Source organism: Asparagus officinalis, chromosome 6, assembly GCF_001876935.1.
Source record: "Asparagus officinalis chromosome 6, Aspof.V1, whole genome shotgun sequence".
Classification (NCBI taxonomy): Eukaryota; Viridiplantae; Streptophyta; class Magnoliopsida; order Asparagales; family Asparagaceae; genus Asparagus; species Asparagus officinalis.
The window spans coordinates 42,247,047-42,262,004 of NC_033799.1; the positions used below are offsets into that span (position 1 = coordinate 42,247,047).

Consider the following 14,958-nt stretch of genomic DNA (forward strand, 5'->3'; position numbering starts at 1 on the left):
CATGACTTGTTCAGTTGAATCTAAAGATGGCAAACTTTCTTGTTTAATCACAATCGTCTATGCTCTTAATCATATGGATGGTAGAAAAGTTCTCTGGCAAGATTTACTAGCATATAAACAAAGTGTTAATGTTTCTTGGTTAATTGGTGAAGACATCAATGCCATTTTGAATAGTGAAGATAAGCTAGGAGGTGCACAAGTTTCTGACACTAATACCATTGATTTTTAAAACTTTATCAACTCAAGCCAATTAATGCATCTCAAGGCAACAGGGTGTTACTTCACTTGGTGTAACAAACAAGAAGCTGAAACTAAGATATGGTCCAGATTAGATAGAGTTTTGGTGAATGAAGAATGGATCCACAATTACGCATCAAGTCAGGTTGAATTCCTTATGCCAAACTGTTTTGATCATTCTCCTGCCCTTATAACAATCAGTGAAGACGATTTTGAAGGCAAAAGGCCTTTCAAATTCTTCAACATGTGGACTAAACATCCTGATTTTATTCCAACAGTAGAATCAGTATGGGAACAAGACATTTGGGGATACAATATGTTTCAATTCCATATGAAGCTCAAGTGCCTGAAGTCTTACCTGAAAGAGTTGAACAAAAAACATTTTATGAACATAAGTGAGCAAAGTCATGAGAGCCAAAGAAGAATTAGCTGATATTCAGAAGCAAATGCATATGGACCTCCTAATTCAAAATTGATAACCAACGAAAAGGAATGTATCACAAAGTATGTCAGGTTACTTAACTGTGAGAATTCATTCTATAAACAAAAAGAAAATATCAATTGGAGTCTACATGGATATACATGCACCAAGTTCTTTCACTCTGTAACGAAAAACAGAAGGCATCGCAACAGAGTACTATCCATATACACAGAAGATGGGACTAGAATTACTAACATGTCTGAAAAAGTTAATGAATTCTCTGATTATTACAGAAAGCTCCTAGGAACTACTGCCACCATTGCTACACCTGACATGAATGTAATTTCAAATGGCCCTGTTCTCTCTCAAAATCAAAAAATCACTCTGAGTCTTCCCGTAAATAGGGAGGAAATCAAGAAAGTTGTCTTCTCAATGTTAGAAACAAACTGGACCTAATGGTTATAACGCATCTTTCTTTAAATCAGCCAGGGATATTATTGGTGATGATCTATATCTTGCTATTGAAGAGTTTTTTAGCTCTGGAAAACTTCTGATTTTCAACCAATATCATGTTACAATATGGTTTACAAAGTTATTTCAAAATCATTGCTAGTAGGGTTTCTGTTGGGTGTAAAAAATTGACTTCTCGCTCGAGGGGTCGTTTGTATTTATAAGATCGGCTTATTACAAACTAATGATCAATGTTTTACAACAGAAGAGAAAGGAATGACCCTTCTTGTTTAACGTGAGTTCGTTGGCAGCGGTAGGATGCCTCCCTCGGTTCTCGCGTCGAGTTTGCTTTCCTTGGACGATCCGATTGAAGTTGTGGTTGGAGCTTTAGTGTGTAGCAGAGGCTCAGGAGTGATTGAGTTCGACTATACCCGAGCTTGACAAGGTACCAAAGCCGCGAGCTTCGAGAGAGCTACAATGCAAGGATTTGTAAAGAGCTGATGAGCCTCAAATCCGAGAGTTCAGATTGAGTCTACTTCAACAATCCAAGCAAGGAGCTAGGAAGGTTCTTCCCAAGCCAAGCCAAATGAAGGCTTCTATTTTAGGAGCCTTGAAAATAATAATGCTCAGCCTCTCAACTCCACCAAAATCCAAGCCTCCAAGCCCCCTTCACGTTGGCTGAAGATGGCTATAAGTAGGCAAGGGATAGCATGAGTCATCCCTTGATTTGTGGGATTTGACCACTATTGGGTGAGGAGCATCATGCCCTCCCCTAGCTGTGGGATGTGACCAGATAAGGGTGATGAGAGCCATGTTTCATCATCACACAGGACATGGAAAGTGGGTAGGCCCACTCCCACAAGCAAGCAGCCCGCTTGCCTTGCTCAGACGAGGCTGACAAAGCAACGGGCGAGCTTGAGAGCTGGCTGAATGCTCAGGCGAGCTTGCAGGCGATCATGGCGAATAGGCGGGGTCGGCTAGCGAGCCCCTCGAACATGTGAGCTAGCATTCGTTAGCAAATAGAGTTCATGCGGGCGAACTCCCAGAAGGCGTGCTTGGCTCGTGTGGGCGGGCGAAGCATTCAGGCAAGGTTGAACTCGTGTTGGCGAGCTTAATGATTTGATAAACTTGATTCATGCGGGCGAGTCAAGCTAACAAATGATGCTTGAGCTCTGCAGGTGAGCTCAATAAACAGGCGAGATCGAGCTTTGCGGGCAAGCTCAATAGTACAAGGAGAGGTTGAGTTCTGTGGGCGAACTCAACAATTGGGAGTGGTTAAGCTCTACGGGGGAGCTCAATAAATAGGAGAGATTGAGCTCTGCAGGCGAGCTCAATGAAAAGGCGAGGTTGAGCTCTACGAGCGAGCTCAATAAGGAGAAGACAAAAAACTGTTCGTGGATCGACCCATCTGGGCTACATGGGACTACTCCTTCTTTGCTATCGGTTTCTCCAGAGCCTTTAACAACCACCAATAGGCAAACTTCTAAGAATCATATGCAGTGGTGCATCTTGGCTGAGGTACAGGGTCTTGACTTCTTGAGAAGTTGATGGCCCCTACCGGGCTAGCGGTGAAGGCGCGACTGGTTCATTATCTGGTAAGTTGACTCAATGAGGAAGTTGGCCAATGCTTGGGCTTTGATAGTCGTCCTTGGCTTAAACTGTACATCACACTTTCTTAGCTCGACCGACCAGGTGACCATACTTCTTGAAGTGGTGACGTTGCTGAGAGCTTTCTTCAAAAGCAAGCTTGTCTGGATGATTATAAAATGCGCTTGAAAGTAAGGATGAGCCTCCTAGTTGTGGTAACAAGGATGAAGGCAACCTTCTTTATGAAAGGTAGTTGAGTTCACTAGTTTTTAATATTCGGTTGACATAGTACACCGGCTTCTAGGTGTTATCCTCTTCATGAACCAAGACAGAGCTGACGGCTTCGGGAGAGATGGCTAAGTATAGATACAAGGTCTCTCCTTCTCCAGGTTGACTCAGCGGCGACTTAGGTCTTAAGTATGTCATAAGATATTTGAAGGCCACGCTGCATTTTGTCGTCCAACTCTTGCTTTCCTTGAACTCCTTGCTTAATGTTAGCATCTTGAAAAATGGGAGGCTCCTCTTGGCTGATTTGGAGAGAAAATACCCCAGTGCCGCGATCTTCCCGCTTAGCCTCTAGAAATCCATCAGTGTGCGGGGCTCGGGTAATCACTCTATGATGGATATTTTCTTTGGATTGATCTCAATGCCCCTCTGGGTGATCATGAACCCGAGGAACTTCCCCGACTATACCCTTGTAGTTTGGACAAGTTCTCTTGATCACAATCACTAGAATTCATTTGTTTGCTCTAAAAAATCCCAAAGCCAGAGAATAGAGAAGTTGCGCTAAAAATATATATAAAAAAGGGAGGAATATGAGGTTTTTCATCTTACTGAATACTTTGGATTTGACCTCCCAGTTCACATTTCCGTTCCTTGGTGCTTCCTCTGTTTTTTCTTCTACACATTTTTTTGTTTATAGGCGGTGATGGAATAGGAATAGTTACATCCCCGAGCTGTCCTAAGCTTAGTTTGAGAATCGCCTACATAGTAGCAAATTTATATGCATGTATTAATGGGTACCAATATACGCACGTACATGGTTCAATACACTAATACATATATTTCCACGTGCGTAATGTGTGTATATACACAATGCCATTGCAAGAAGACTTCTATTTAAAAGAATGATATACATTTAAATTTATGTGTTTTCATTATTTCCTACTTATTGTATTATTTAAAATCCAAAATACTCATGTTAAACATCTAGAAAAGGGCATTGGGTATGATAAAGATAATCGATAGAACTGGAATTGAAATTGCACACGCAAAATGTAACATAAATTACCTCACTGAAAGGATCTATTACGTCATCTCGCTCAATGCTACTTTCCTGGAACACAAAAGTTCATTAGATTTGAGAAAATAAATTTGATACAACTACTGATAGCAACCCGCTTACATAGTTTGGAAAGATAACCATGTCAACATTGCTAGGTACATCTGCAAGCAACCTCAAAGAATATTCTAGAGCCCCAACTAGATGCATCAATTCATCAGTATCTAGATGAATGATCCAATCCATGCCAGCATTCTACACAAACAAAAAATACTTATTGTTTCTATATTTTCTGTCCAATCACAAAATACTACAAAAATTAAAGTTTCGTATAAGTGTTTATAAAACTTATGCAATTGCCATTAAATTAAAAAAAATTATGCAATTGCAATTTCTATGAAGTTAAAACAATGTCTCAAAGAAACTCTTTTAAGAGAGATGCAATGACAAAGAAAATAGAAACAAGAAGCTCACTGCAAGGTTAAGGTTAGCCAACAACACAATTGAAAAAAGTAATTCTAGTTATGATAAAATGGTCAAATGCGCCATACCCGTGCCATAACAATAGCCATCTCCATGTTGAGTGATTGTTTTACAAATAACTCATAGTTGCAAGGTTTGTAAAAGAAGCATGCTAGCCACGTCTCGTTCCAAATACGACTACAAATTTAAGGGGAAAACACATTAGGAGGAAAACGGTATTAGATACCCGCTATCCATATAGCACAGACACGGATCCGACACGGCCATCCGACACGCCGACATGAGGCAAATCCTAAAAAATACATAGGATGTGTGTTTGACACGTGTGTCCGACACGGACACGACACGACACGGCTTCATGTTATGTGTGTCTGTGCTTCATAGCCCGCTATCACATGCCCCCAACATATATTTCAATAACTTATCAACAATTACAAAAGGCTACATCTTTCAAAGAAAGTAGTAATCAGACATCACTCAATAACTTATCAACAATTACAAAAGGCTACATCTTTCAAAGAAAGTAGTAATCAGACATCACTACTGCCAAAACTAAGTAAATAACTACCAAAAGGCTACATCTTTCAAAGAAAGTAGTAATCAGACATCACTACTGCCAAAACTAAGTAAATAACTATTATGCTCCAGCACAGTTCTTTTTTTTAAAGCAATTCCAGTGAAACACGGTTCATAAGACAAAAACTCAAAGGTAGAGAGTACTCCCTAAAGCCCTCAGGAGTATATTGACCCCTTCTATTTAAGGAAAACATATATTCATATGCTCATTTTAGTGGACTACATGACAAATCTAAACAGTTATGGTGCCAATTCCAACTGCACTCGGATACTGAGAATATCGTAGTAATAGAACTGGTCAATGAAGATCTCCAAAATTCAAGACCATGTACTTATCCCAAAAAAAAGAGGAGAAATGGTATGGAAGCTGCAAGACACAAGTAACAAATTCAGCTGACGATTTTCAACTTAAATTAACAAGTAAATATTATAAAACAAGATTCTGGGAACACAATCACCAATGATAAAGTCTTCCTCCGTAATGGAAAAAAAACATTTAAATATAATCGAGCTCTAACAAATTCAGCTGACGATTTTCAAGTTAAATTAACATGTAAATATTATAAAACAAGATTCTGGGAACATAATCACCAATGATAAAGTCTTCCTCCGTAATGGAAAAAAAAAACATTTAAATATAATCGAGCTCTAATCCATAGGTCTAACAAACTCTTCAATTTTTCAAATAGAAAAAACCCTTTCGCATCTTGGGATCTATGAAGAAAATATTGCCCGTAAAATCCCAGATTTTACTACATGAAGAAAATCATATTTTTATTGAATAAGTATCATCTATGACTCTCTTGAGTATGCATAGAATTATTTATAGGGATCCAATCCATATCTAGTTTTGTAATAATATACACATACAAAAGAGTTCTGTTTGGTGTGTTTTGGCCGTATATGGGATTGGAATATATGATGAGCTCTTGAATCAGATGTATTTCTATATAAATGTATGATGGATTTCATTGATGATTGAGTTATAAGTTTTCACAGTGTGAATTATTATTTAACTTCCATATACATGAAGAATTCATAAAAGGGTATCCGCATATTTATATTGTATACTCATACTTATTCATGAGAATCTAGATTAGTGCTCAAGCAAGTGGTAAAGTAAACACCTAAAGTTAGACGAAAAGAGAGACATTTTTTAATATCGATGGATCCTACCCACCTCTCCCAATATAGGGGGGAAAAGAATCTAATAATGTCGGTGACAACGCTTGAACTCGTGGCGCCTTGTCATATCTCAGAAGCCTAGAACTTAAGTAGGAGATCTTCAAGAAACTACGAGTGATTTAGCTGTGTAGAACTAATAACAAATGCACATGAATGCAGCGGACCATTATCTAATATAGCAAAGATTGGTGTGACTGTGAAACTCTGCTTCTAGTTTTTTTTAATTCTTGAATATGTATATATGAAAATGTAGCACAGACACATTAAACAATAAATAGATGCTGAGATCATAAAGGAACTAAAATATGAAATTATGTGTACCACAACTGACGAACTACACGATGAAGTCTTGCCCTTAAAATTGTTGACCGTCTACGATGATTGCTTACAATTTTTGATAAACTAAAATCTTGCTTATATTTTCAGCATTATGCATGGATATAATTGATAATTGTACAACGTATGACCAACATTCAACCCATTATATCATGAACTGAATGTTGAGCATTAAATAAATTTCTTAGCCACAATAATTGAAACTTGGTTGGACTTTTGCTTAAAGAGCATATTTCCATAGACAATCATATCCTTGTATAAAGAATTTCATGCCATGTAGTAACTTGAACTAACCTCTTAGCCTGTTTATCCTCGACTTCTCTAGTTTTGTAGATCACTTTTACCCCCTACCAAACAATGGCAATACACAAAAACATGAAGTTATAATCACTATTTTGAGCGAGAATTATGCGAAATGCCAAACATGTAAAAATAAATTCTTTAATATCAGACCAAAGAAGGATGAAGAAACATACAGGAATAGATTCTAGAACTGTTGAAAGATCGGGTTTTGCAGCCTTTCCTTCTACAAACAGAAAGAAGTTTATCACTCTAAGAACCTTGTGGTAAAACATCCAGGGCAGAACTTGCTCTAAGCTAGCTGAAGTACTCCACGTAATGCATATCTGAAAGTTTACATTAACATGAATCATCAGAATAGATTAGCCTATAAAAATTAGACATTGATGTGAAACAAGAAGTAACGTTAAATTATTTGCGAATTAAATTATATCTAACACATCAGAAGAATGAAAGTTACCCTCCAAGTTTCAGCACTGAGCAAGCAGAAGAAACTATGCAAATCAACTATTCACATAGTTCAAGAGATCAAAAAGTATAAAACTTGTGCCACATCATGATTTGAAAGCTATTTGTTGCTTATGTCCAGAAGAACAATTAACAAAACAAAAGAAAATTCAAATAATATTCATTACAAATTGACATATAAATAATAGTTCGTCAAGCTTCATCGTCCCCAAATAAGAGAAAAGGATGTCTTAGCAGTTAATACGCAGATGCCGAAATTAAAGTCTTACATCAATTCATTTTATTTTAAAAACATATTAGATTCTAAAGAAAAAGATTAACACAAATTCCATAATTTTAAACCGATAACCAACATAGTAGTAAACAAACTAAAAAATTAAAGGAAAAGTCAAGCCTAACGCCTCCTAAAAAGCGAAATCTCTCAGATCCAAAAATTAAAGGAACACTATTTTCTCTAAATTGGAATTATCTGAAGGTGTGTTGCCAATTAAATACCATGGTGTTCTCCTCATAAACAAGTGACTATATTACATTTGATTGTTCTTCCCTCATCTTTAGAAATAAAGTAGTTTGTGCTTATTACTGTTCTAAACAAACATATCCTAGCTGAATATGATCTATGGATGCATTGTTGGTAAAATTTCACCCTCTAGATTGAGCTATTAAGCTCTTTGTATTTTTTAATTTCTCAAACTTTTGAGTATATTGATGTAATATAAACGCTGACTTGATGAATGAATGAAGTTTTTCATTGATCAAAAAATGATAAGTGTTACGACATGAAGCCATGAAGGAGTTAATATGCTAGAATTTATCACAAGCCTCGACTAAAAAGTGGAGTGCAGCCTATTCAGAGGAATATTTGATCTAAAGGAGTAGTAGTTGGAGACAAGGATCAAGAGTGGAGTGTGCTCAAATAGTATAATTATCCTATGAATAAAATATATGTATCAGCTGTGAAGTAAAAAAAGGTTAATTTCCTTGATGGAGAGATTATTATTGTAAATAGCGAGTAATAGCATGGCTCTTCGAGATTCCTCTGATTCTCTTTTACATCAGAGTTGGAGGTCGATCAAATCAGTTGTCAATAGAAGGAAAGTACAAGGTTATAGTCGTCCATGGATGTGGGATTTTATAATGTTAGGGTTCTTAACCATATTGCCTCCCAAATAGAAATTAGTAAAACAATGTTGAAATTAGTTATTCAAAGTTAGGAGTTAATTGTAATTTACTCTAGTTAGTATTTTATTTTGTTAGAGAGAAGATCCTGCGTGATCCTCTCATAATTCTTTCTATTTTGTGGAACAGAATCAATTAGTTCCTTTTCTGTTTTTATTCCCTAGTTAACAATATATATGTAATTCTTTCCTCAGAAATACAATAAGAAAGAGTTCTCAATTTCTTCATGGTATCAGAGCAATTCTTCTGAACCCTAGCAGCGCCGCCCACCATATTCTCTCCACCACCTCTTCATCGACGCGACTGAATCCTTCCCATTCTTCACCTCTCATCGTTTCTAAGATGACGAAATATGGAATGACTTCTTCGCAAACATCCATCACGTCGTCTGATACTACATCACCGTCGGGAGGAAATATGGAGACTACACACTCTTGGTGGACCTAATTCTTCGCCTATTCTGATCACTAGTCATAAACTGAATGGCCACAACTTTCTTCAGGTGGTCCTCAATCAGTTATGATGTTCATCTGTGAAGCGGCAAAGATGATTATCTCACGGGTGAGGCAACTATGGCTGCTACATCAGATCCTGGCTACAGGAAATGGAAAACAGAAAATAATATGATCATGTCATGGCTCATCAACTCCATGAACAATGACATTGCTGAGAATTTTCTCTTATTCGAACTGCAAAGGAGATTTGGGACGCAGCACGAGAAACTTACTCAAGCTCCGAAAACGCCTCGGAACTATTCAGATTGAAACACTCCTACACCGACTTCCTGCCAAGGAGACCAGTCAGTTACACAATACTTCAATGCCATCAATAGGCACTGGCAGCAGCTTGACCTCTTTGAAACATATCCATGGAAGTGCTCTGAAGATACAATATTGTACAAGAAAATTGTAGAACAGAAGAGAATATTCAAATTTCTTCTAGGACTTAATAAAGGCCTAGATCAAGTTCGAAGCCGTATCATAGGCACAAAACCTCTACCAAGCCTTCGTGAGGTATTCTCTGAGGTCAGACGTGAAGAAAGTAGAAAGAAAGTGATGATGGGGCCATCAGAATCAACACTAGATGCATCTGCTCTTGCTGCTCGTGGATCCAACAACACAATCCCGGGTGAGACTCGGAAAAAGGGGGAGAGACCTTGGTGCGATCACTGTCATAAACTCGGTCACTATAAGGAGACCTGCTGGAAGATTCATGGCAAGCCTGCTGACTGGAAACCAAAACCTAGGAATGACCGAGATAGTCGTGCACATGTGGCATCCAGCACAGCTATTCAGAGCCCATCCGAACCCAGTCCATTCAGCAAGGAACAAATAGAAATTCTTCAACAATTGTTCACTCAAGCAACACTGAATTCTTCTAATGCAGGGACTAGTTTAATAGCTCAGAAGGAGTCTCATTCTGCTCTCACAGCCACTAAAGGTGTTAGCAGACCCTGGATTGTTGATACCGGAGCCTCAGACCATATGACAGGAGATGCCTCACTGTTCCATAATTATAGAACCAGCAACGACAACTCCTCAGTGCGAATTGCTGATGGCTCACACTCCAAAATTGTAGGAACAGGTTCTATACAACTCTCAAAAGAGTTACATCTCACCTCTGTTCTTCATGTGCCTGGCTTAGATTGTAATTTACTCTCAATAAGCAAGTTGACTCGTGATCTCAACTGTATAACTAAATTCTATCCAAATCTGTGTATTTTGCAGGACTTGGATTCGGGGAAGATGATTGGCAGTGCTGAACTGTGTAATGGGCTCTATCTTCTCAAATGTCCTCCTTTCAATTCCTATTCAAGAGCAAATTCTGTCAAAGCTTGTTCTTTTAATTCCATTTCCAGTTTGAGTGTCAATAACGATATTGAAATTGTTTTGTTACATTATCGATTGGGTCATCCGAGTTTCATGTATCTTGCTAAACTTTTTCCCAAGTTATTTATCAATAAAAATCCTTCTTCTTTTCATTGTGAAATTTGTCAATTTGCTAAACACACTCGACATTCTTATACACGTCTTGAATATAAGCCTTCAAATCCGTTCTCTTTAATTCATAGTGATGTGTGGGGTCCTTCTCGAATCAAAAATATTTCGGGGGCCCGTTGGTTTGTTTCGTTTGTTGATGATCATTCACGTCTTACTTGGGTATTTCTTATGAAAGAAAAATCTGAGGTTTGTCAAATCTTTCAAAGTTTCAACACCATGATCCAAAATCAATTCAAGACCAAAATCCAAGTTCTCAAAACTGACAATGCAAAAGAATATTTCACAGGCAATCTCAACTCATATCTCCTTGAACAAGGTATCATTCACATCAGTTCGTGTGTTGAAACCCCTCAACAAAATGGGGTTGTCGAACGCAAGAACAAACATCTCCTCGAGGTTGCTCGCTGTCTCATGTTCTCCTCCAATGTACCAAAATTTTTCTGGGGTGAAGCTATTCTTACCGCTACCTATCTCATAAACAGAATGCCATCTCGAATTCTGGGGTTCCATTGTCCTCATCAAGTATTTCTTGATTTCTTTCCTCACTCCAGGTTTGTTTCTCCTGATTTGCCTCCAAAAATATTCGGTTGTACTTCCTTTGTACATATCCACTCACAACACAGAAGCAAACTTGATCCTAGGGCTCTAAAATGTATTTTCTTAGGATATGCTCCTCATCAAAAAGGTTACAAATGCTACTCCCCACATACAAGAAAGGTATACGTATCCATGGATGTCACATTCTTTGAAAAACTGTCCTTCTATCCCAAACCTGCAATTCAGGGGGAGAGTGAGAGTGAATGTCAATTTTGGGAAAATTTATTAGAGCCCTCACAGCATTCACAAAATTCTACAAATCAGTCCCAAGAGCAACAGACAGAACCTCCTTCCAATACCTCTCAGTCACCTCGTTTGTCATCATCACTTGAGCCTTCAGAGTCCTCTCCAGCACAAATTCCACGTCAAATTCCCATTTTCCCTCAGCTTGCTCATGAAAACCTCAAAGTCTATCAAAGAAGACAAAATAGACAGGAAATAGAGCAAGAAACACAGCCAGCAATCCAAAATTCTGAACCGGATTCATGTCCTCCTGAAGACACTACATGTACGGATAGTGTTGTCCCTGATGAGCCTATGATTCCATTCATTCATGACTTAAACAAGTCTATTGTAGAAAGGAAAGGAGTACGGAAGTGCACTAGTCATCCAATTGCCAATTATATATCATATGATGGCTTATCTTCATCATACAAAGCATTTATTTCTTCCTTGGATAGTATACAGGTTCCTAACAATATACATGAAGCTCTTAATCATCCGGGTTGGAAGAAAGCTGTTCAAGAGGAAATAGATGCCCTCGAGAAGAATGGAACATGGATTCTCACTGACCTTCCAGCAGGAAAACGGCTAGTTGGGTGCAAGTGGATATTCACAGTTAAATATAAGGCAGATGGGAGTGTTGAGAGACTCAAAGCTCGGCTTGTAGCTAAAGGATTCACGCAATCATATGGGATTGACTACCAAGAAACATTTGCTCCAGTGGCAAAACTCAACACCATTAGAATTCTACTCTCTTTGGATGTCAATCATGATTGGAATTTATACCAACTGGATATAAAAAATGCCTTTCTCAATGGAGATCTCGAAGAAGAAGTATACATGGAAATTCCCCCAGGACTTGAATGGAATCTCACTGGACACAAGGTGTGCCAGCTTAAAAAGTCGTTGTATGGTCTAAAACAATCTCCTCGAGCATGGTTTGACAAGTTTGCAAAGGCCGTTATGAGGTTCGGCTATGTTCAGTGTCAGGCAGACCATACGTTATTCATTCGGACATCACCAACCAGGAAGATTGCACTCTTGATAGTATATGTTGATGACATTATACTTTCGGGAGATGATGAGGAAGAACTACACAGATTGAAGGATCGTCTAGCCCAAGAGTTTGAAGTCAAAGATTTGGGGAGTCTCAAATACTTCCTTGGGATGGAAGTGGCTAGATCTCGGAAGGGGATTGTTGTTTCCCAACGAAAGTACACTCTGGACTTACTGAAGGAGACTGGTATGCTTGGTTGCAAACCTGTTGATACACCGATGGATCCCTACAAGAAGATTGGCTTAGAAAAAGATAGCACTCCAGTCGACAGGGGGAGATATCATAGGCTAGTTGGAAGACTGATATACCTTTCACATACTCGACCTGATCTTGGCTTTGCTGTTAGCGTTGTCAGCCAATTCATGCACAGTCCAACAGAAGAGCACATAATGCAGTCTACAGAATACTGAAATATCTAAAAATGACTCCTGGGAAGGGATTATTTTTCAAAAAATCAGAAAACCGAAGCATTGAAATTTATTCAGATGCTGATTGGGCTGGAGACATTTCAGATAGGAGGTCTACTTCAGCTTATTGTTCCTTTGTCTGGGGAAACCTAGTGACTTGGAGAAGTAAGAAACAATCAGTTGTTGCTAGGAGCAGTGCCGAAGCAGAATTCAGAGCATTGGCTCATGGAATTTGCGAAGGAATCTGGATAAGAAGACTTCTTAGTGAACTTGGTATGAGCAATCCTTCATCCATTCAAATGATGTGTGACAATCAAGCTGCAATTAGCATTGCTAAGAACCCAGTTCATCATGATCGTACCAAGCACGTCGAGATTGATAGACACTTCATTTCCGAGAAGATCTCCAGTGCAGTCGTGCAACTGAATTACACTCCTACGCACCAACAGATCGCAGACATCCTCACCAAAGCATTGCCACGTCCTAACTTTGAAGATTTGAGTAGCAAGCTGGGGTTGTATGATTTATATACACCAGCTTGAGGGGGAGTGTTGAAATTAGTTATTCAAAGTTAGGAGTTAATTGTAATTTACTCTAGTTAGTATTTTATTTTGTTAGAGAGAAGATCCTGCGTGATCCTCTTCATGATTCTTTCCTATTTTGTGGGAACAGAATCAATTAGTTCCTTTTCTGTTTTTATTCCCTAGTTAACAATATATATGTAATTCTTTCCTCAGAATAAAATAAGAAAGAGTTTTCTCAATTTCTTCAAACAATTTATACATAAATGCAAATTCTACTTGTTTGCTTCACTTTAAACCTGGAGCAAAACTGGTCAGTTCTCGGAGGGGTATTGGATTATAATTGTTTTAGGGATAGTAGGGGTACAACAGCTATCAACAATAGGAGAATGGTATTGTTTCTATGAGCTGATAAGAGCTTTGTCTGTATCTATTATTTATTGTACTAATCAGATTAACATTATGAAGTTCTTGTGTGAAGGGTATTGTCCATTGTAAACAAACGTCGAGATAAAGGCCAAACCAACCAAATCAATGTCACAAACACAAACAAACGATTTTAACGTGATTCGCTAAGTTGCCTACGTCCACGGGGAAGGAAGTGGATGAGGTTTTCACTAATAGAGAAAATTAGTACAAATTGAGATTACAAATCACGCGAAGGAACAAACTAATCTTACCACAAAGCTTTTAATCTCTCCAAATAAAACCCTAAACAAATAGCTTAGAAAATACCTTTTTCTGTGCTCCAAATATCCCGTAAATAAGCCTGAAGAAACCCTAAAATGTATTGGTATTTATATCAAACACCAAAACCCAACCAAAACAGGAAACCAAAATCAGGCCCAAACCCGACTCACGGTCGACCGTCGAACCCATCACGATCGATCGGATCCAAAGACCGAAACCAAAAAACACTACAGGGTTTTGCCGGTCGACCCCCGCGCCACTTGCGGTCTACCACGAAAAGTCCAGAGATTTCCTTGTCTTGTGCACGTTCACAGTCGACCGCCACGCCACTAGCGGTCGACCGTGCAGCACCCAAAATCAGTCATTCGTCCAAAAACTGGTCTGATCCAAATCCGTTCGCTGTTTCTTTAATTCTACAATTCTTCACCTCGGTGAAGTTTTCCCAAAACTGAGCCGACACCAACCAAACCAAATGCCCCACTTGTTGCGTCAAATACAAAGTGAAAGAAAATCATGACAACGAACTCACTCCACAACAAGTCGAGACTCAAATGAGAATGCGATCACTCTCCAAAAGTTAGTATCTACTTGTGGTAGCCAAATCCAAAGAAGTCATCAACTCTCTATCAAACACCGTGCTCCCAATCAAATAATACAAATTATTCCTCCTGACTGCTTTCATCACAATCATGGACCATAATGTGACCTTCAAACGTGCCTCCAAAACTCCAAGTGAAATGATGTTCTTTTTTAACCGAGGAACAAAACTCACTCCAACCAACTCCCGAATCACTCCGTCACTCATCTTAATCCGAACGGTACCAATACCACCAATAGGACATTCATGATCATTACCCACGAGCACGACATCTCCTCTTTCCAACTCCTAAATGCTAAAGAACCAATCCCTTCTAGGGTAAATATGGTAAGAAACACTCGAATCCAACATCCACTCTGTAG

At 38.6% G+C, this 14,958-nt stretch overlaps 1 protein-coding gene across 4 annotated transcripts; it reads right to left on the reverse strand.

Annotated features, from left to right (window-relative positions):
• Nucleotides 307–8,553, reverse strand: LOC109844939 (glycosyltransferase-like KOBITO 1). Of its 4 annotated transcripts, none has more exons than XM_020414118.1 (6): nt 7,034–8,532; nt 6,852–6,904; nt 4,529–4,637; nt 4,101–4,232; nt 3,987–4,031; nt 307–497 (listed from the first exon to the last, which is right to left on the reverse strand). In XM_020414118.1, exons 1-6 carry the CDS (start codon nt 7,208–7,210, stop codon nt 489–491), a joined length of 525 nt encoding a protein of 174 aa, XP_020269707.1. In that variant the 5' UTR covers nt 7,211–8,532; the 3' UTR covers nt 307–488. The 4 variants fall into 4 exon arrangements, with proteins under 4 accessions (XP_020269707.1, XP_020269706.1, XP_020269705.1 ...); XM_020414117.1 differs by having other exon boundaries at nt 307–595; nt 7,034–8,530; XM_020414116.1 differs by lacking the exon at nt 307–497 and adding an exon at nt 3,511–3,678 and having other exon boundaries at nt 7,034–8,552.